The sequence below is a fragment of the Macrosteles quadrilineatus genome, unplaced genomic scaffold, assembly GCF_028750875.1.
Source record: "Macrosteles quadrilineatus isolate MER2022 unplaced genomic scaffold, UCM_ALF_1.0 Scaffold_3__2_contigs__length_128488019, whole genome shotgun sequence".
Classification (NCBI taxonomy): Eukaryota; Metazoa; Arthropoda; class Insecta; order Hemiptera; family Cicadellidae; genus Macrosteles; species Macrosteles quadrilineatus.
This window is the reverse complement of record NW_026542596.1, coordinates 52,645,422-52,668,804: the sequence shown is the minus strand read 5'-3', so window position 1 is coordinate 52,668,804 and position 23,383 is coordinate 52,645,422. Positions and strand designations below refer to the sequence as shown.

At 35.4% G+C, this 23,383-nt stretch overlaps 1 protein-coding gene across 1 annotated transcript; it reads left to right on the top strand.

Annotated features, from left to right (window-relative positions):
• The first annotated feature begins 4,099 nt into the window (after nt 1-4,099).
• Nucleotides 4,100-22,493, top strand: LOC128990413 (COX assembly mitochondrial protein homolog). Its single transcript, XM_054412765.1, has 3 exons — nt 4,100-4,257; nt 8,418-8,522; nt 21,992-22,493. Exons 1-3 carry the CDS (start codon nt 4,191-4,193, stop codon nt 22,207-22,209), a joined length of 390 nt encoding a protein of 129 aa, XP_054268740.1. The 5' UTR covers nt 4,100-4,190; the 3' UTR covers nt 22,210-22,493.
• Nucleotides 22,494-23,383: the final 890 nt, after the last annotated feature.

Here is a 23,383-nt window from a genome sequence, read left to right as displayed (position 1 = left end):
GTCGAGGATGTGAGCTGTGTTCAAGTTTTTAGCATGGAGTATGTTTAATCTATGGTTTTGGTGAAGTAGGTGAATTAAAGGCAATTCAGGTATTAACTAAATAAAACAGTGCCTTCACATCTCATGTCTTTTGTATAATTTGTTGCCAACAAAGCCGGACTAGGTTATGGATGTGGTTCCGCAAATGTTCAAGATTTGTGGCCAAATTCACTACAATTATGGTTCATCCCATCCACAAAATACATGCACAACTTTATGTGGTCCATACGGCCAAGGCCATTATTGATCTTCGCATATCAAAAGTTCAAGTTTGACAGCAACCTCGTGGAATGATTTCACAAAACTACGCCAGAAGTTAAACAATTAGCGAATAAGTACATTTAGATTAAATACATAGGTCAATGTGGCAAGAGAAGGAATCAAAATTGTTTAGACCCCCATCGAAGTAGGAATGTTACTGCTTTCTGGAGAATCAGATATGTTTATCAATAAAAAAAACAGATATAATATGCCTCCCACTGATAAAATTCTGTATTTTTATGACCAAAGATGGTGATTCACTTATACAATCCAAATACAATCTGAATGATGTTCCTAAAGCAGATGGAACCAGTTATTTTAGTAATATGGTAAGATTGACTCTTTCCGTCAGATGACAGACCAAATTATATGAACTCCTTTCTCCATATAGTGAAAGAGGCTTTAACATGAACAAAAGTCATGAACAAGAAACAATTGTAAGACTCCTGAAAAGCCTTTTGGGTAACCTAAAGCCGATAAAAGGAGAGAAAATATTGAATTCAACGAATACATTAACTACATGTTTTAAGGTACACAATCGTCTTACTTATAATTATGTTTATCCTGCCTTCATTTTACTATGATTTTAATAACTTCACTCTATCCATCGCATTTAGCTAAATTTACCTAAAACTCAAGAGTAACCGTCGATTTCGACGGGATTCACCTAGTATAGGATGAAAGCCAAATTTTATCAACATACATCCATAAACAAGTAAACTACAACAGTTTTCATTTTCTCCATAAGAATAACATGGGTATAAATTACACTATTTTTGAACTTTCTCCGTGACCGTTAGGCATACAACAGCGCTTCAATATACTAAATTATTCCTTTTTTAAAGCTCTACAAAACGGTTTAAAAATAAATTGCAAATTTTTATTGTTTTGGGGGGAAAATGGAAAAAATCCTATTTTTACCCAATAAACCCCGTTCCCATGGTCGGATTATGCTGGTTCGTGAATTCGTTCGAATAAACGTAGGTTAGCACGTTTGTACCAAATTTCATCAGAATCGGATCATTTTTGCTCGAGTTATCGAGTTAAGGACACACATATTTAATACCTATATATCAATTTGAACGGATGGTGTTTTTACCTCTAGGGGCCTCAAAACGAAAAATTATATCGGTCCCGGGTCCAGGTCTTACCATGAGTAACGGTAATAGCTTATTCCCTATATGGGAAATTCGCTAAAAGATTCTACACATCTACATGAAAATATCTTTTCAGCAGTATGCGTAAAATTTCCCTGCAATGCACACGAGATGAAAAAAGTTGTAAACAAACATGCTTGCCTATGAATATTTAGATTGGGCTAAAGGAGACCGAAAATGGATATTTTTATTCAAACCACAAACTCGACAGCTTTGGCAAACAATACCATAGATTCAAATAGTGCATCAATAACAAATAGGCCTACATCAATACTTACTCCATATACTGTGTATAGGGGAGACAGTAAAAAAGGCGGAATGGAGATACTGTAATATAACATTTATTTTTGTTCTAAATGTAAGTATTTGAAATATTTTTCCAGCGTGGCAGTTAATACAAAATTTGAAGTGGCGCCTTAATTTTCGAAATTGATGAATATTATTAAGGAAGTATGGCGCATCGACCAAAAAGCCTCTGAAAAAAAATGTACTTGATGTCTATCCCTCGCAAACATAGTTTTCATTATGATGACACATGCAAAACTCATATAGACGTTGTTACATTTTGTAATGACGTCCTATGGAAAAAGTACATTAAATTTAATGTTTTATCTATAAAGTGTTATATTTTTTACGGAGAATGCAGTTAAGTGACTGGAAGACTGACTGCTACAGAAATACAAGATCATGAAAAACCATTTTTTTTTTTTTTTTTTTTAGGGAGAGGAGGGAAAATGCTTTTACGCACACAGGTAGCCAGCCTGTAGTGTGAGACTCCTGAAAATTATCAGACTACTCACTAAAAAACCCCCTCTACTCTGTTGGACACAGACCTGGAATTGTTTGTCACATTACTTCAAGTCAGGCCACATGTGACCTAAGCCCACAGGGCTCGCACCGTTTCTGGCATTTAGATTCTTAAATGACCTACACCGCATCCCGGTCAAGGTCGATCTTCTTGGCGCGGAGAATACCCTGGATATAATGTGACACACAGGTCCAATTGTCCTCACCCTCCGTCATAATCGGTATGACCGTGTCCACCGACAGCAGTCCTACTAACTGTTAAAAAATAGGTAATGAAAAACCATTAGCCAGTTAGCATATTACAGTATATTTTTAACTATCCAAATCTTTAGAAATGAATTAAGAATATGATTATGAATTTCTTTTACGATTTAATTTCCACTCAAATAACAACTTTTAAACAATTACGAACCTTTCGTTTTAATAAAATGGTACCAACGAACGTTGAATTTAACTTAAGTTAAATTTCTTTAGACAAATGATTATTTAACTAATACAATTTCTTTTTAACACATACCACCTTAGAGATAAAATTTAAGAGGTTCAGTAAAAGTAGTAGAACAACAAATGTCACGTATAGTTTGGTGTTGGTCGTAGAGGGTCGGTAATAGATTGGCTAAGGCTAAAAATAATGATTTTTAATTCAATTCAGCTAGACTACGCCCCTGATTTCAACTTTCCTTCCGCAGCATGGCTACACTGCTAGGTAAATGCAGTGATGTATAGTCAGTATGTTGTAACGAAATTTCCCGTTCGAGCCCGTTTAAATTTTAAATTGTTTGAGTTTTCTCCGTAACCATTAGGCGCATAACAATGCTTCAATATACTAAATAATTTGTTTTAAAGCTCTCCAAAATAGTTTGGAAAGAAATTGCAAAATGTTATGTTGTCACTGCTTTTTATGGATTGCCATATTGGTAATGGAAAGGTTAACAAAAGAATCAAAGCTGCAGTTTGTTTAGGAAAATTAACGCAGTTTTTCATTTCCTCATTTCCGATGTAAGTTCTGGAGAACGTAAAATTGTTATTTGGGTTGATCTGTTTTAACACTAAGCTAGCAAGTTAAATGAAAAAGCTATTTACTATATCGTTATATATTTCTATTTCATATAAATTTATGATTGAAAAAACTTTGGATGGATATCATAATCATCCTCAAGCAAAGTTTGGCCTAGGTAGCAAGTCTTAACTACCATCTTCTTACACGAAAAAAAACAGTATAATAATACAAGTTTGACAAAATGTCAGATTATTTAAAGCCTTCAAACAACAGAACACAATTTATATACACATGATAGTTGGGATAGCATTGCCAAATTTGAAGGAGACTGCAAGCGCGGTGAATAGAAGTCGTTCGGAGTTAAGAAAAAGAACGACTCTCCATTACATATGCATCCGGACTCAACCGAGCTGTTCAGCAAGAGCTGTTCACCTTCAATTTGAATCTCCCGCTCTTTGTCGATCTGTTTTGCTTGTCGACATTTTGCGTGTCGATAAAGTGGGAAAATTTACACAACCGTCCCACATAACAGACATCCCACATAACCGACATCCCACTTTACAGACATCCCATATTACCGACACTGTCGACATTTTGAGTTGTCGACAAAGTGGGACTATTTCAGTGTCGATCTTTTGGGATGTCGATAAACTGGGACCCCACGGCTCTAAACAACACTACTTGCGAGCCGTTAAAAGTGGCCATGACAATACCAATACTTTTATAATCTTTGGTTAAAGATACTCCGAACTTAATACATACATTCCAATTTCAAAGCTATTCATGTTAAGATAAAAAGCAAAGACATTCAAATAAACAAAATTGATCTAACCTCAAGAAATAAATCAAATGTCAAATTTCACTTAGCTACCATTTATTTAGAAATATAGGCTATACTTGTATTATTGCAAATAAATTATAAAATTATGAAAGGAGAGTTGGATGAAACTAGTTTAGAACATCCCATCAAGACTAAGGGACCTCATGGATTAGGTAAATATTGATAGACTACACGGCTTCTATTTCTGAAAACTATTTCTATAGATTGTTTCTTGAACCACTACTTAAGTTATTATAATATTTGTAAAAAGTTCTATAAATCAAACTTTTATTGTAATTAAGAACCATTCACTTAACTTAACCCTCCAAGTGTCTCTAGTTTTGGTCTTAATGTTTGCCCATTTATTGCGCAATCGCAGGGTTTTCTTAAAATGTATCTTAGAAACTTAAAAACAATGTAAAGTATACTGTTTTATATATCATTTTGTTTGGAAAATTATGGGCTTCAATGTAACATATAAAACATTACAAAAAAATGTTCAACAATTTTTGTGGGGTTAACATTTCTCAAAAATTATAAAATAAATGAAAAAATGTATGTTTGCGCTCAATAAATTGTTATAATTTATAGGTCTACAAATATTTTAAAATAGGTAGCCACTTTGTTCAGAATTTTATGAGGAGTCCAAAAATATAATAATAAGGAAGTAGATTTGCAAATAAATAAGTTATGGGCAAAAAACAGATTTCGGTACATAGCGTTTAGCTAAGAATGCATAGCCTAACCATAGCTAGGAATCTGGCTGATAATTTACATCAATATCACTACCTACTTCTTCAGGATCATCAACCAGCCCTTCAAAATCACTTAAATCATCTTATAATGCACCACGTATATCACTTCTTTTGATTTTTAACACAAACAATGATAAACATAATAAAACACATCAGTCATCGGTGCGAGGTTAACCAAGCTGTTTACAAATACCATAGTTGGGAAAGTTAGTCAAAAATTCTAGGCCTAACTAGTTAGAAGTTATAAGTTAGTCCCGTAAAAAGTAACTGATAGAAGTTATAAGTTAGTTAGTTTAAAAAGTAACTGATAGAAATTATTACAGTAGACCCCCTCTTAACCGACCCTAATGGGACCGGACCTACGTCGGATAACTCAAAAGGTCGGTTAAAACAAGCAATCAATAAAATCATAACATAATGAAATGCTATTCATTTGGAATTATATATTCAACATTTTGAAGTCATACTTGCATTGGTTATAAAATAAACTACTCATCTCCTTTTTCGTATTGATAAAAAAGTCACAAATAAACACAAAACACGGTTAAATCTAATACGCCTACTTTCAGTGGAATATATTATAATACTAGTAGGTAACAGTCAATAAAATTCCTATCTTAATAACTTTAGTACTGTAATGTAGGCTATTAATTGATGCTTTCTAAATCCATTGTAATACAGTACAGAACCTTTTGTCGAAATTAAAGATACAAGCAACCATTTTGTTACAAGGGACAGGATGTTTATTTATAACCTCTCACTGTAGGCTCGAGCGAGGCACTAAAACTAGCTTGACCTTGGAGTTGTTTACCCCCCTTCCCTGCCCTCCCTACAAGTTGTGTTGTTAGTTTACTCCGTTTACTCCAGCGATAAGATAATCAGTTCTCAAAATCGTAACGCACTTTATGGTGTTTTAAATTTGCCGCACAGATAACATATCAGATAAAATGTGCTCGAGCTACGATAACGAACGATGATGACAAACTGACAATAGGCTATGCTATATTTTTTGTGATCAACACAAAATAACTTATTCTTAGTCATACCCTGTGGAGATAAGCGTATGGTTCAGTTCTCATCGCCCAGCAAGGGAGCGGAAATGCCGAGATTCCTTGAAAGTGGCGATTAAACCGAACTGCTCTCAAAGCAAGGTCGGTTAAAACCAACTGTATTATTTCACGATCGAAGGCGGATAATCCGATTATCGGTTAATACGAGGTCGGTTAAGAGGGGGTCTACTGTAGTTAGTTGAAAAACTAACTGATAGAAAATAAAGTTAGTTTTAGTAGAAATTAGTTGTTCGTTGGGCAGTTGTTTTAAAGTATTTTTTAATGTCACATCTTGGTTACTACTATAGTATGAGTAAAGATATGATTTAAAAAATAGCTCCTACGATTTCCTCCAATTTCAATGCTAATTGAAAATTGCTTGTATAATACATTTGCATTGTATGATGTCTTACTAACCAAAGGGATAATTACGACTGTTCAAAAACATTAAGTGTTTTACTGCAAAACAATATACACTGACATTGAACTAAAAATCTAAAGGAAAGGCCAAGGAGATTTGTATTTTTTGACGATGCACCGCACAAATTGATGCGTTATTACACCATCCCGTAATTATAGTTGCAACGTTCCACGATCCCAGTGACATAATGCAATAACGGTCTTCAGATAACAGATGTTATGTATCATGAGTTTTATATTGATTGAAGCTTATTGTGGACATTTTATAGATTGATCGTCCAAATTAAAAAGTATTGTAGACTAAATTGAGGATAAGTGGATGTCTAACAAAAACGAATTGACTTTACTACTTAATTAATCGTAGTAAGACTGAAAATATTTGTAGGCTTATAAGCTACATTTTTTACCTCTTGAACAAATCAAACACCTCGAGCAATATCGGCCCCTGGTACTTGTGTTTCAATCACACATTGTCACATTTTACATTACTACAACATAAACAAATGACATAAAACTTGTCAGATAATGAACATCAACTAAAGACAATGTTTTGACACTTGAGATGATATATCAATCACCAAACAAACATTTCCCCTTCCCACCCATCAGTGCTTGGGGTGTTGATAATAACCGTCACTACCCTTCCACAGGCCCACTGCATTCCAAAGCAACTGGACTTTGACTTTCTCTTTCCCCACCCCCCGCGTTGTTTGTCTACAAGGGCACTGACCTCTTACGGCCGCACGCAACCCTCACTGATCACGTGAAATAAATAACCAGTATTTGAGATGCTTCCGCATAATTGGGAAAGTTAGTTGAAAATTCTAACTAGAAGTTATTAGTTAGTCCCGTAAAAAGTAACTGATAGAAGTTATTAGTTAGTTAATTTTAAAACAAACGAATAAAATAGAAGTTAGCCAAAAAAACTAATGAATAGTTCTATTCGATAGAATTTCTATTCGTTATTCCCAAGTATGACAAATACGCACGTCAGCTGTCTGCTACAATTCTGATCGGCTCGAGAAAAAAAAGCGCTTAGAGACAGACCTCAGAAGAAAGCTTAGAATCTGCCAAATAAAACGATACCTAACTCGATCCAGTTCAATCCGATTTTGTCAGTCATAGAGCCTTTGCCGTAAACAGTGTTTGTGAGTCGAAAAATCGACACAAAACACTCGGAGGGTTAAGCCTAAGTACTTTAATACTTTTCAATGAAATGGGGACCATACAAAGAAGGTATTTTAAGTTTATACCGGAGTTTGAAACAAGAGTTGCAAACAGAAATTCCAACCATCTCTAAAAACGCACATTTTTAGACAAAACATTTTGCTGTTGCAAACAGTTTTTTTAGTGTTTGCTACAGACATTTTTGTTTCCACCTGAAGTTAGGAAAGATCAAAGCAAACTTTTGTTTGCAACACTGGTTTTGGTCACTATGTGCCATTGAAACACGAAACAGAAACATTTCCCCACCATCTACTATGCTGCCACCTCCACTCTCATTTACTTGATCACTCGTACCACTATGTTTCACGACTCAAGTGTCATTAACCCGTCTGGACTGCTAGTAGGCCTAGTCTTCTCGTGCGTGTTGTGAGTGATCAGTGGTGATTGACAATGGAAAATTAACTGAATGAGATGGAGTGGGTGGGTGACAACATTCTAAAGATTATTAGCTTGTACAGAGAGCAGAAAGTCCTGTGGAACCAAACTATTTCCGATTACAAAAATAAAAAAACATGAAAAATTACGTATGGAATGACATTTCATTCAAATTGTCTGACACTTGACATCCTCATACCTGGGAATGATCCCAGGAACCAGACCATAATCAGGCGAGTCATAATCGAGGCTGAAAGTGTTTCAATCATTTTCATGAAACACGGAAATAAAATCATGAAATAAAAATTGCAAACTTTAGTTTGAAACTAGGCTACTGTTTGCAACTGCTGTTTGCAATAACAAAAGTTTGAAACTTTTTGTTTGGCATAAAATAAAGTATAAAACATACAATTTCAATTTTATACTATCAGAATTGATTTTGGAATTGAAGCCTATTAGGTAAAATTTTATAAGTAATTTAGGCTAATTACTTTTCTGCAATTACAGGAGATCCAGATGATACATCTTTGCGAAAGGTCGAAAAGGAAGTTTTGATACCAAAAATTATTAGAGACAGGTCCAGGGAAGAAAAGTGTATAGCAGAAGTTGCTGGTGAGTTTTTTTCTGTACTGTAGGCCTAAACCAAAATTTGATAATTATTGTCACAGAAAATTGAACCTGTGTCTAAATCATTTAAGTTAGTAGGCCAATTAAAAATTAATCACGGAACAACCTATGCCTTTCAGGGTTCCCACTCAATTCTCGAAAAATGAAATTTAGGCCTATGGGGTTTTACAATTATATTTTTTTGTATCATTGTTAAAGGTTAGGGGCTCGAATACTAGAAAAGACTCGTTATGGATCATAAACATAAACAAATAACGTTTTTGGCCCAAAAGTAAACAAAACCTTATGCTAACAAAACCCCGTGGGGGAAATGTTTAGTTTTATAAATAATCAGCTGTAAGCAAATTAGTGAATAAGCGTAAACTTTAAAATAGAACAATTAATATCTAGCAGGTGCTAGCAAAGCTGTAGCAAACCAGACTAATAAAGGTTGTCAAGTGAGTTTATGGTTTGATAATCCAGACACAGAGTAAACATTATGACGAGACAAGGTAATATATTATGTTTCTGGATATTGAGAAAGCGTACGACAATATCGGCCATAACCACTTATCCTCAGTCTTGCAGGAGTTACCTATTCCTAGGAAACTGATTGAAATCCTATACTCTAATACGAGCAATGTTTGCTTGTATGTATGCTTGCTTGCTTGCTTGTATGTATGCTTGCTTGCTTGCTTGCTTGCAGAAAGATCTCGAAAACGGCTCCGACGATTTTCTTCAAATCTTGTAAATAGTTTATTTTTGGCCTAAAAACAAGTTTCATGCAGTTAGAACTGCCAACAAAAATCTAATTACGTAGAAAAACGAAACTGAAAGTCACATTTTTTAAACATTAGTCTTACGGGTTGCTAAGTAACCATGTTGGTTGAATTAAATAACAAGGAAAAGGCAAACAAAAGACTTGAAGTTGTAGCACGTGTTCATAATAAACCAACTACCCACAGTATACTAGCAAATTACATATACAGTACAAAAGGAAAAACATCACTTGTTAATATTGAGCAAAGATTATAGCCTACCAAAGATTGATTATACTTAAGATTACTCGAGACATTGTAGTCAAGGGTAGCAGTGCGAAGTCTAGGATCTGTTTATGACGAATACATTAAGGTATCTGCAATCCTAAAATGCTATGGGAAGGGAAGGAAACAGGTCCGTGACGTAGGAAGTAGTGAAGGAAGTAGTAAATGCGAGCAGTCCGGAGTGTGGGGACTGTTTATGACGATAAGATTAGGGTATCTGCAATCCTAAAATGCTATGGGAAGGGAGGGAAACAGGTCCGTGACGTAGGAAGTGGTGAAGGAAGTAGTCAAGGCGAGCTGTCCGGAGTGTGGGAACTGTTTATGACGATTAGATAAGGGTATGGGCTATCCTAAAATGCTATGGGAAGGGAGGGAAACAGGTCCGCGACGTAGGAAGTGGTGACGGAAGTAGTCAAGGCGAGTTGTCCGGAGTGTGGGAACTGTTTATGACGATTAGATTAAGGTATCTGCAATCTTTAAATGCAATGGGAAGGGAGGGAAACAGGTCCGCGACGTAGGATGTGGTGAAGGAAGTAGTCAAGGCGAGCTGTCCGGAGTGTGGGAACTGTTTATGACGATTAGATTAATGTATCTGCAATCTTTAAATGCAATGGGAAGGGAGGGAAACATGTTTGCGACGTAGGAAGTGGTGAAGGAAGTAGTAAAGGCGATTAGTATGGAGTGTGGGAACTGTTTATGAGGATTAGATTAACGTATCTGCAATTCTGAAATGCTATGGGAAGGGAGAAAAACAGGTCCGCTACGTTGGAAGTGGTGAAGGAAGTAGTCAAGGCGAGCTGTCCGGATTGTGGGAACTGTTAATAACGATTAGATTAAGGTATCTACAATCTTAAAGTGCTATGGGAATGGAGGGAAACAGGTCCATGACGTAGGAAATGGTGTAGGACGTTGTAAAGGCGAGCCGTGTGGAGTTTGGGAACAGATTTATGTATCTCCGATACTAAGACTGCTTTCAGAGTGAACTAATGATTTTCTCCGAGCAAAGCTCGGTCCCCAGGTACTCCTATACTCTAATACGAGCAATGTTTGCTTGTATGACATGTATGCTTGCACCAAGATCTCGAAAACGGCTCCGACGATTTTCTTCAAATGTTGTAAATAGTTTATTTTTGGCCTAAAAACGAGTTTACTGCAGTTAGAACTGCCAACAAAATTCTAATTACGTAGACAAATAAAAACTGAAAGTCAGATTTTTTTAACATTAGGCTTATGGGTTGCTAAGTAACCATGTTAGTTGAATTGAATAACAAGGAAAAAGTAAACAAAAGACTTGTAAGTAGTCTATCCACAGTATACTAGCAATTACAAAATACAGTACAAAAGGAAAAACATTACTTGTTACTACTGAGCAGAGATGATACTGAAGATTACTGGATACATTGTAGGAGGACTTTTTTTATCTATGATTGTAGTAAAGGCTAGCAGTGTGGAGTGTGGGAACTGTTAATGACGATTATATTAAGGTATCTACATTCCTAAAATGCTATGGGAAGGGAGGGAAACAGGTCCGCGACGTAGGAAGTGGTGCTGGAAGTAGTTAAGGCGAGTAGTCTTGAGTGTGGGAATTGTTTATGACGATTAGATTAGGGTATCTGCAATCCTTAAATGCCGTTGGAAGGGAGGGAATAGGTCCACGACGTAGGAAGGGGTGAAGGAAGTAGTAAATGTAAGCAGTCCGGAGTGTGGGAACTGTTAATGACGATTAGATTAGGGTATCTGCAATCCTTATATGCCGTTGGAAGGAAGGGAAACAGGTCTGCGACGTAGGAAGTGGTGAAGGGAGTAGTGAAGGGTAGTAGTGAAGGGTGAGCAGTCTGGAGTGTGGGAACTGTTAATGGGGATTAATTTAGGGTATCTACAATTCTAAAATGCTATGAGAAGGGAGGAAAACAGGTCCATAACATAGGAAATGGTGAAGGAAGTAGTAAGGCTAGCAGTGCAGAGTGTGGGAACTGTCTGTGACATTTATATATCTGCAAATCTAAAATGGTATAGGGAAGGAGGGCAAACAGGTCCACAACGTAGGGAGTGGTGAAGGAAGTAGTAAAGGTAAGCAGTGTGGAGTTTGGGAGTGGATTAATGTATCTGCAATACTAAACTGTTTTCAGAGTGATCACTAATGATTTTCCCCGAGCAATGCTCGGTCCCCAGGTACCAGTGTTGGGGAAGCTACTTTTAAAATGTAGCTAGCTACAGCTACTGCTACATTTCCAAAAAAGTAGCTTGGCTACAGCTACAGTTCCGAAAAAGTAGCTAGCTACAACTACAGCTACAATGAAATGTAGCTACAGCTACAATTTTAGCTACTTTTCCAAAGACGTTACTTTTTATTCCACGCACATTAGGTGAATGTAAAATTAATTGCAACTACATTTTTTATTGAACAAACATTTAAACAAAAAATGTCAGTATTGTATCAAACATTACTTGGAAAACAAACTATTCTTAGATTGTATTTAATTTGTTGGCATTATAAACCTAACATTACAACAACAGAACCAAATAGTTGGGTGTCCCATATCATATTTAGTACTTATTTTTAAATATTGCATTATTTCTAAGCATCTTATATGTAAGTTTCATTAAGTTCAAAGGACATACAACCAAACAATATTTTAAAAGCTCATTTTATTATTTCTTTAATATAGATTCATTTATAGATGTCTTATATCAACAATTAAGACATCTAAAGTGTAAAACGATTATTAAAAAAACAACAATTATTATTAAAACAATTAAGTGTAAAACGATTATTTAAAAATACTTTTTTGTGTTACAGAGCCTAGCCTACTGAAATTGGAGTTTATTGCCTTTCTTTACTTTTGATGTGAAAACGACATTGCTATAACTTTTAACCATAGTGATAAGTTACTTGTTCTATGAATAACACTTTTCAATGTCAAGTCAAGAAATTGTCCTTTATTGTCATTATGCATAGGGCAAATTGTGCTTCAACCTAGTTGGTACAGAAAACAGCATTCAGCAACTTATCCTGAAATCGGCTTTTAATTTAAACATGTTGAAATTTGTTAAGTAAAAATAACATGCCTTGGCTATGTAACAAGTTGGCTATGTAACAAGTTGGCTATAGTAGGCTTATTCTTGCAAGGACTAAACAGATATATTCCTAATAAATAATTGAACTTGGAACTTGGCATTCGTCTTAAACCATAGTATAGCCTAGGAATAGTCCTATACAAGAGCTGTTTTTTCAATGTAAGTTTCATGTTATGTGGAGATTTTTTCGTCACAATTATCATGTAGTCTAGGCATATCTTAAATCTCATCAGGTAATTTCCTCTTTATTAATTTAGTAAACCTTTGAAAAATCTTCGTGTTCTAACCAAGGAAGGGCTTGTGATGATGAACCACAATCAACAGCTGAAGCAAAGGTTGATAGACCAGCTTTACATTATTTTAAGGTTTAGAGTTGGTTTCCATTAAAACCCAAGTTGAAACACTAACGATATAATAAAGAAACTAAATTTATTACTAATTTCCCTGTCTATCACTTGCAAGCATTCTATAGCTTCTCTTGTCACCGGTAACATTTAAACGTCGTCTGCATCTAGCGATTTTATTTATCTGACAGTAATCATAGAGTAGTAAATTAAGGAAATGAGAGCCAAAAATGTGTATAACACTCATTTAATGGCCTCCATGTCCACACAACGTTGTAATAGGGAATAAAACGGCTGCAACCAGCTGTGTGAAGCCAAGAAAGTAGGCCTAATTTTTTTTTAAAATCTCAGTTTGGGAAAGAGGTTGTTTCACATAAGGTTGAGGTTATGATAAAAATCACTATCTCAAACAATGTTAATGTAGCGAGAAAAGTAGCTAAAATTCCGCTACAACTACTTTAAAAATGTAGCTAGCTACAGCTAAAGCTACAATATCTTAAAAGTAGCGTAGCTACAGCTAACACTACAAAATAAGTAGCGCGCTACTGTAGCGTCGCTACTTGTAGCGCGCTACTTCCCAACACTGGTAGCGACGCTACTTCCCAACACTGCCAGGTACTAATAATTAAACTCCAAATATGCAATGTTACAAAAGTTGAAACTCATAGAGGGAAAACAAAGGACATCAGGGGTGTAATGCAGGGATCTCCATTGTCACCCACTTTATATAACCTATGTATTGACCATATCCTCTCTGAAATATCACAACATGCCGTAAGTGAGGAGCTAGGGTATAAGCTATGCAAGGACATGCCTTCTCTAAGTATTCTAGGATTCGCTGACGATACCATTTTAATCGGTAAGAATAGAGAAAGTCCTCTTGTATTATTCGATTCTATTTGTGGCTTCTTCAGAGAAATTGGATTAACTATATAATAAATATATCAAAAACTAAAATTATTAACATTGAATAAGGTAGATTACAAGAGGAAAACTTCCAAATATGTTCAAAAGAAATAAAATCTATAACTTCATGTTGACAGCCTCTGAATCGCTTTTTTCAATAAGTTAATGAATGGTTTAAATACCTTTACTGTCAAAGCGATCCTTGTAGTCTTATAGGCTACTGTAGTTACAGAATTACAGTTATAACAGAAAATCTAGTTTAATAACAGAATTATTACAATCCGAATCCGCAATTAAAAGTATCAAAAATGACGAATCAAGAGACATAGCAAGAGTGATGGTTATCAATAGAGCTAACAAATTTGTCAAGAACCCCCCTCACACACGCAAATGCGACAAGTTCAGATTGTTGAGACACGTAGCGACAAGCATAAAAGATAAGCTCGCCGACAACGACGCTGTTATCTCTAAGGCTGACAAGGGGAACGCCACTGTAATAATGTACAAGAATGACTACAGGAATAAAGTACATACTTTTTTGAACGACAATGGTATAGATCAGATCACCCATGACCCGACATCGAAATTTTCCAAAGAAATAAATTCTAAAATTAATTCCTCAACACACCTTCTCACAGACATAGAAATTAAATTATGTAAAGTCACTGATCCCCAACCACATATCTTGAGAGGAATGCCAAAAATTCATAAACAGGACGTCCCCATTAGACCACTCGTAAATTTTATACCCTCTCCAGCATACAGGATAGCGAAGAAATTGGATCAAATAATAAGGCGAGAAACTATCCTAGAAAATAGCCACAGTATCCGAAACACAACCGACCTAGTACAACAATACACCCAACAACAATTAAAGAACGGTTACATATTATCCTCATTTGATATTGTTAACCTGTATACTAACGTCCCAATTGATGAAACTATCAAAATATTGGAAGAAAATTTGAGAAAAAATTCAGCTTTAAATGAAACCGCACAGAAAGAGCTCATAACGCTAACAACAACAGTTCTAAAACAAAATTATTTCAGGTTCGAGGACCAATTTTTTATTCAAAAGAGTGGCCTCGCCATGGGTTCCCCGCTATCCAGTATATTGTCCGAAATATATCTCAACCACATTGAAAATAAAAACATATGGTCTAGCAATAATGCACATGTGAAGAAAATAATATCATACCACCGCTATGTGGATGACACCATCATCCTGTTCAATGGTAATAAAAGACAGCTCAAAATGTTGTGTAACCATTTTAACACCTTCCATAAAAATCTGAAATTCACCCAAGAAGACGAAAAAGATAAATCCTTGAATTTTCTTGATCTAACAATAACACGAGATAACAACCATTTTAAATTTAAAATATTCCAAAAACCTACAACAACCAGCCAGACAATTCACAATTCATCCCATCACCCAATGAATCAAAAAATGGCGGCATATAACAGCTTCGTTAACAGGTTATTGTCCATCCCATTAAGCCCCACCGATTATAAGAATGAACTTAATATAATTAAATTTATTGCAGTTTCAAATGGATACAAAAGTGAAATCATAGACACGCTTATTTACAAACAGAGGAATAAGAACAAGAAGGAAACCCTACAAAAACAACTATATACTTCTATAGAATATGGCTCCATTCTCACCAATACAGTAAAAAAACAACTATCAAAAAATAATGTTACTATATCATTCAAGACTTCAAACAAACTGGGAAATATTCTTAAACAAAAAACATCACAGGTCAGCAATAAGATGGACAACACTGGAATTTATCAAATAAATTGTAACGATTGCGACAGCTTCTATATAGGACAAACAGCTCGGTCATTTAACATTAGATTTAAAGAACATCTAGCCAAAAAATCTAACAAATCAAACTCCGCCTACGCCAACCACCTCATTGACCAGAATCACAGCTACACATCAATAGACAATAATTTACAGATACTTCATACATGTAAAAAAGGTAAATTCATGGACACTATGGAAGAATATGAAATCTACAAAGCTGTCAAAAAAGAACCTCACAAAACCTTAAATGAACAGAGAGCCTTTAAATCAAACATCATTTACGAAACGGCAATCAGAATAGGTGATATTAATTCAAAGAAAAAGGATCGCATCTGACGAAGGGGAGGGGGGAGAGGGAAGAATGTGCGTGGACTGATAACAACCGGTAGTCTAGACCAGCCGTCCGCATGCGCCACCACACACTCTTGCCGTCCCAGTATTTGTACAGTTTATGTTTAATGTGTCGTTTAAATGTTTCGTGTTCGTGTCCGTGTATTCAATGGTTTTTATTCAAAATGACGTGTTCGTGAAAACGAACGAAGATGATGTCCCTAGCCTGAAGAAGATACCATGAAAAGGTTATCGAAACTGCAGTAGCCTATAAGACTACAAGGATCGCTTTGACAGTAAAGGTATTTAAACCATTCATTAACTTATTAAAATCTATAACATTTAATGAAAAAATTAAATACTTAGGAGTAAATTTTTCTGAAAGCATAGTATTTGACTCTGAAAAAACAATTAGTTCATTGATAAACAAAATTGAAAAATTAACATGTTCTCCATTTTTAAGGTCTGAACAAAAAATGTATGTATCGAATCATAATATTTGGCCATCTTTAATATATCCTTTTCAAACCACACCAATTAAGAAAATTACAATGAAAATCTTTGACGATGTTGATAAAATGATAAGATCAACAACAAAGGAAATCTTAGATCTTCCAAATGATATTCCAAATTCTATGTTTTATACAATGTACTAAAAACAAAGGGATTGGGTTATGTAAATCAATGTGGGAATCATCAATCCAACATATAAACATATGTCTCGTATTAAAACAAACGGGAAACCCCCACTTACTTAATATTCGTCAGTTTGATGAATAAATTAGGTTTTGCCTGGAAAAATTTAATTTAAGTATTGAATTTATCGAATCAAAACCCAAGATACTGCGAGAAACCTTACGAGACTTAGAGTATCAAAATTGGTGTAAACTTCCATACAAAGGGAATGGGGTGGTTCTTTTCAAAGAATGTAATAAGATAAATAAAAATTTGGCTAGAGGTTGTGGCCTCACAGAAGCCGAGTTCAAACAATACTTGAAAATGGTCGGAGACGTTATTCCTCTTAGAAGTCTTCATGGGAGATCCAGGGAGGGGAACCAGTGCAGGCATTGTCCTGTATCTGAGAAATTTATTATTGAAACTCTTGCCCACGTCCTTGGAAAGTGCCCATTTAGTAGTCTTCTACAGAATACCCGCCACCATACGATCAGAAAAATCATAGCTGATCAATTCAGAAAGAAAAGTTACGAGGTCTATGAAGAGGTCACGGCTATAGAAGAAGAGGGCTCTGTGAGGCGGAGTGACATCATTGTTAGACAAGGGGAAAGATTTCGGTCTCATTATAGACCCAACAGTTCGTCTTGAGACAAATGAAATCAGCCACAGGAAGTTCATGAAGAAAAAGTAAATATATATAAGAAAACTATCCCCTATTATTCGGAAAAATATAAAATATCTAAATTTTAAGTATATGGACTACTTATTGGATCAAGAGGAACAATTCCTCATCAAGTCAAGAAATTTTGGAAGAAATTCAATTTGGAAAATCAAGTGATTTATTTAATATCTTTAACAGCCATAACATTTTCTATTAATATTATAAGAAACCACCTATACAACAATTATCATAATTAAGTTTAAACAAACTTGCAAAATTTAATGTAATATTATTCTTTGTTCCACAGCAGACTACAATGTGTAGTAAGATTTCAATTTCTAAAATAAATTTGAATTTATATGCTAGGCTATTAGTTTAGGGGTTTTGTTTACTTTTGGGCCAAAAACATAATTTGTTTATGTTTATGATCCATACCGGTATTTTTCTAGTATTCGTTGTTACGGGGCTTACTAGACCAGGTAAGGTGGAGTTGGCAAAGTGGACCTAAGGGACAAATGAAGTATTAAAAAAAATTCACTCTATAGGTGACCTGCATAATGACACTGTAGCGATGTTGCCTTTTGCATTCGGCAGCCGCCATGCTTGGTCAGACACGATCCTATCTAGACAGAAAGGACACAATAAATAAAACAAAAGTTACTTAAAATAAACTAAAAAGGTTTCATTGATTATTCACAAACAATTTTGAAGTGAATAGTTTAATAGTGAATAGTGACAAGTTAAATAGCCTAGATCTAAAACGTAGGGGCATTAAAAACAAAACAATAGGATATTTTTACACCTGTTATTTGGTGAGGGTTAAATAACTCTTGCAGGTTTTTTTATAGAAGTCTTGGGATATTAACTTACGTAATTGATAGTTGTTGTTCTATACTTTCTATGTCAATAATAACTATCGTAATATTATTCCAAAAGCGATAGATGGACTCAATTTCACAGTGATTGTGGGAGATTCTAAATTAAGTTTCAAAATTATTAAGAATCCACGCTTGCTCATGACAGATGCATTACAAATTTTTGAGAAATCAAGGGTTGGAATGAGCCCATTCCTATTATAAGGTTAACCACATAGTCCACTGTTTATTCCATGTTTTTACAGTTTAGGCCAGTGGCGTAGATACGGGGGGGGGGGGGATCAGGGGGATATTTCCCCCCCCTTCAACCTATAATGGGTAAACAAATTTTAATAACATTAAAAAAATAATGTTTTAACGTATGCAATGAAATAGTGAATCTTTTTAATTTTACTTCTATTGTATTAAGCTTGTTTTTTGTAAGTATACTTTCAATATCAATAAATCGTAAATAAACTGCAATGCCAGTGAAAGTAGTATGGTTTTTGCGCGCGAAACAGAGTACAGACACAAGTCACGGAAGGTCAACAGCCTATCCGCCCCTCTCCCTTCCGCCACCATTCACCTTTTACACCTACCTGAAATTAATTGTTGTAACGTGAGCAATAAAATAGTTAATCAAATGTGATGCCTATTGTACTAAGCTTGTTTGTTTGTACGTATACTTTCATTATCAATGAATAAATGGAAACAGATAAACTACATTCCGGTAGCCGGTAGCAGTGGTGGGTTGGGATATTTGCGCGCCAAACAGACGTGAGTCACCGGACGTTCCGCGTTCAACCGCCCATCGACACCCTCCTCCTCTTACCCCGTCTCCCACACTACGCTTGATCTGTCGTCTGGTGTTAATTATTGTGCCAGTGTGTTTTTATCACTGAGCTATAATTCTAACTGGAGGTAGCACTGAATGTCAAAGATGCGTGTCGCCAGCCGCCATGTTTGCGTGAGGCGGGTGTCATAAGAAGCCATGTTATTGCTATGACAAAAAACTCACTGCTATACCAACCTAGTTATAAGAAGCCATGTTATTGCTATGATAAGAAAACCCGATGCTATACCAACCTAACAAAATCAGCGACACGCTTTTGACAGACTTCTGCCATGGCAGTGCTACCTCCAGTTTAAATTTTAGCTCAGTGGTTTTTATGATTTTCGTATTCCGTGGTGTCTCATGAGTGTTCTGAGTGTCTGTGAAGTTAACTGATCGGGTTTTTCACCCCGAAACGAAAATTTGGAGGCGTTAGCTGGTGTGGCAATGGAACAATGAAGTTAAGTGATTTTATTACTCGCCTTTGAAATAAAATTTTTTTAATAGGCCAAGTCACGTTATTTATATTACGTTACTAGTCCTGAAAATAAGTGTTTACCGGACGAGTGTGGTCATTCCCGTGCGAGACGAGGTCGAGTACGGGATTACCATGCGAGTTCGGCAAACACATTTTGGACGAGTTACGTACAATAGTTTACGCCATACTACTAAATCTTAACAAATCTTTATACAGTATATGCTGACCACCAACTAAAGGACTAAAAATCAATAGTCGTAATCTCTAAGAGAGGTTATGTTTTTGTTTATAAACACTCATTGTCACGCAAATACAGTGTATAATCAGCTGATTGGTGACCGGTAAAACTCATTACAGTACAGTAGTACGCAATGAAACCCCATTTGATTAAGCTGGCGGCAAACAGATGTTTTCTGGACTAAATCCTTGCGTGGGAAGTTCATCAAAATAGTGTTGTGTGGGCGTGTGGCGTAAACATACTAATCAAAATATTCAGAGTTAAAGGAAGTGTTAGAGAAACATAACGTTAAATGTTATCATATAACGAAAAGCCTAGCCTAAGTACTTTAAAAATAAATGTAATAAAAAAACTAGTCCACCTGCAATTAAAGCGAAAAGTTGCAACGAAATTGCATAAAATTTATTAAGTATTAACACCAGATTTCACTTCCTAAACGCTTAAAAATAGTGTTTAGGGAAGTTATTTTTCTCAAATTTTCCCCGGACCCCCCTGCTTGCTGGGGGGTATCCCCCAGACCCCCCGGTATCCCCCCCCATGACAAGAGTCTATCTACGCCACTGGTTTAGGCCTATGCCATTAAAACCCATACTTGTTGAAAGATACGTACCGGTATAAAAGATGTAAACGTTATGTCACAAATATAAAATGTAATGTAGGCCTACTCATAATCTACTTTAAATCATTAACTTATACAGAAAGATAAAAAAAAAAATAATTTATAGAGAATACCAGATAATCATAAATTATTAAAGGCACGGTGCGGAGGATCAATTGTGTTTAAGTAGTTGGATGAAATCAGCATCTCGCTCAAATCGCTAGTGGGCTAATAGCCGACGCGTCTGGGCTCTGCAGTCCGCTTCCTAGGCATATTGATGCGAGTGTTGAGTTTACTGCTTGTGAACTGATGTAAACAATATGAATTCTAACCCAAATGTCTCTTTTATACTTGTAAATTATGTATTATGCAAATTATTAAACTTACTAATACTAATAAAATTTGATACAGTTACTCATACTTGTTTATTGTTTCTATTCTATCCATATAATGCACTTACTTAGTCAGATCAGCTAATTTTCAATACTTTGCTACTAAAAAAGTTAAATCTTATAATTTTTAAGTCCCGTTTCTTATTATCACTATTAGGCTATTGCAAATTTTAAAACATAATAAGTTTTACAGTTATCCAGGCGGAAAAAAAATAAAGGCACAATATGAGATAAAATGAAAAAGTATGTAACTAGTTAAAAATCAGAGAAACTACCATCGTTATATGAATTTTTGGCTGTTAAAACTTTAAAATAGTACTCAGAATGGTGGTTTCATTGACTAAAATGACAATAGTAGTTTACGCAACGATTGCGTTAAGTGAGTCTTTACGACACGAGTAGAAAATTTAAGGCACAAGCCTTGGCGAGTGCCTTAAAAACTTCTACAAGTGTCGTAAAGACTATTAACGCGAGTTGCGTACACTACTTTACCTACGACCGTTTTTTAATTACTATCAATCTGTATTTAATTACTAACAATCACTACTGATAACTTTTTAGAGAGGTTATGTTTTTGTGTATTGTCATTGCCACTGAAAGTGATGCAACGACTTGTTGTATAATCAGCTGATTTCCTGTAATTATGTTTGTTAAACTTTGTTAAATATTACATTGCTAGCAGCATTCTTACCATAGATAATATTGTATCAGATACAATTCGGCAAATATTTCATTTATTTTTGGACTTCCACCAACTTAATTAAGAATACGCGAGTATCAACATGAACAAGTCGGATCATTATCATCAACAATTAAATTGGTCAACTGATCAGCTGATTAGTTGACGTTCGAAGCATTACAATTTCAATTCTTTTCTCTCAATACTTGAACCTCATTGGTCCGTTACCTGTGTGGATATGAGAAAACTATGCGAATATGAAATGAAACTATGCGGATATGAAAGTAAACAGCTGTAAAGTGAAACTTTTCAATTCTAAGAACTGGACTGAAATGGCTACTATAAAAAACGGTCGTAGGTAAAACATTTTCCAGGGGGGACTCCCCCAAAATGAAATCTTGGATCGGCCCCTAAAAGCAACAATCATCTACCTATTGTGATAACATTTATGCTAACATGTATGACAATGCCTTTTGCAAATTTTGTAATTTTGTTGAATGACTAATAAATTTATTATTTATTCAAACTCAACAATTTGTTTTTTTTTTCAGCTTTTACAAAATGTGGCAAGGAAAGTGGTTTGATGATGTGGTTGAATTGTAGACAAGAGAACAAAAACTTGAAATCATGTCTTGCAAATTGGTGGAATAATGAAGATTTTAGAGAGGAATGCAAACAGAAATATCTTAGGGATAGGACTGAATACAGAAGAACCGGTTTAACAATGAAGCAACGTAAGGCAGAAGAGAATAAACAATCACATGCCTGAGTGTAATAGCATAGACAAAAGTAATTAATATAGACCGTCAGCTGTGCTGCGATTACCATTGTTTATGGCGCACACCGCCGGGAGCGCTAAGTAGGTACGGCGTTGGCACTAAGTAACTGCACAGCGCTCCCAGCGTTGTGCGCCAGAACCTATGGTAACCATGGTAACCGCAGCACCACTGAGAGTTTATATTAGTTCTTGTTGTCTATAATAGTAATAGTCTTGTTATTATGTTTTATATTCATTGTATAGTCTAATTTATTAATTAAAAGACTGATGGTTAATTTTTCTCGCTTTATCAATCTTGAGATACACCCTTTTCCCAATCGTTGTTGTTTACCTTTGAATAAAAAGATTTTCAATTCACAGTATTCATGGTAGATGCATGACAGAACTTCTTGAATTTTGCTTTGTTTCTAAATGCTGAGGTGGAATGTGATATGTCAACAGGCTTTACAAAAGGCTTGGATAGTGGTAAATTACTTATGTTTTTAAAACTACTTCCATAGTACAGCAAAAGAGAGACATAAGTATTTAAATTTCCTTTACCATTTTTGTATTTAGGTGAAATCTATCCGTAAAAGAGTTGTGATAGGATATCCAAAGCATGGTAACTTTGTCTTTGTGATAAATAGATTTCTTGGTATGGACAGTATAATTTTTTTTTGTTATACTCCGTTCACAAAATTTAGATGATTTATGGGGAAGCGATTTTACCCCTCCACCTAACTTTAAAACAACAGCTTAACTGATAAGCTGATTTATACATTTAGGCTAAAAAAGTGGTTGGGAACTCAGGAAACCTCCCTCTTAACCCTTAGAGTGCCAGGCGAGAAATAAAAGTAACGCTCAAAAAATGCCGATGATTTTTCCCGAAGGTCGCGCTAAAAATGCCGAGCGCGATCTGGCGATTTTTAGGTTAAAATTTCGTAAAAATCGAATTTTCGATATTTCGACCAACGAAAATCGATGTATTGCATCTAGTAACTTTCAACTCAATGTTAATATATGGGTTAAAAGAATCCGAGTATCCATTCGGTTGTTATGACAACTGTTCGATCATTACGAAACGTCCGGTCAGCCGGACGTTGGCACTTTTGGCATGTTCTAAAAACGTCCGGTCGGCCGGACGTCGGCACTTTTGGCTCGTTTTAAAAACGTCCGGTTCCCCGGA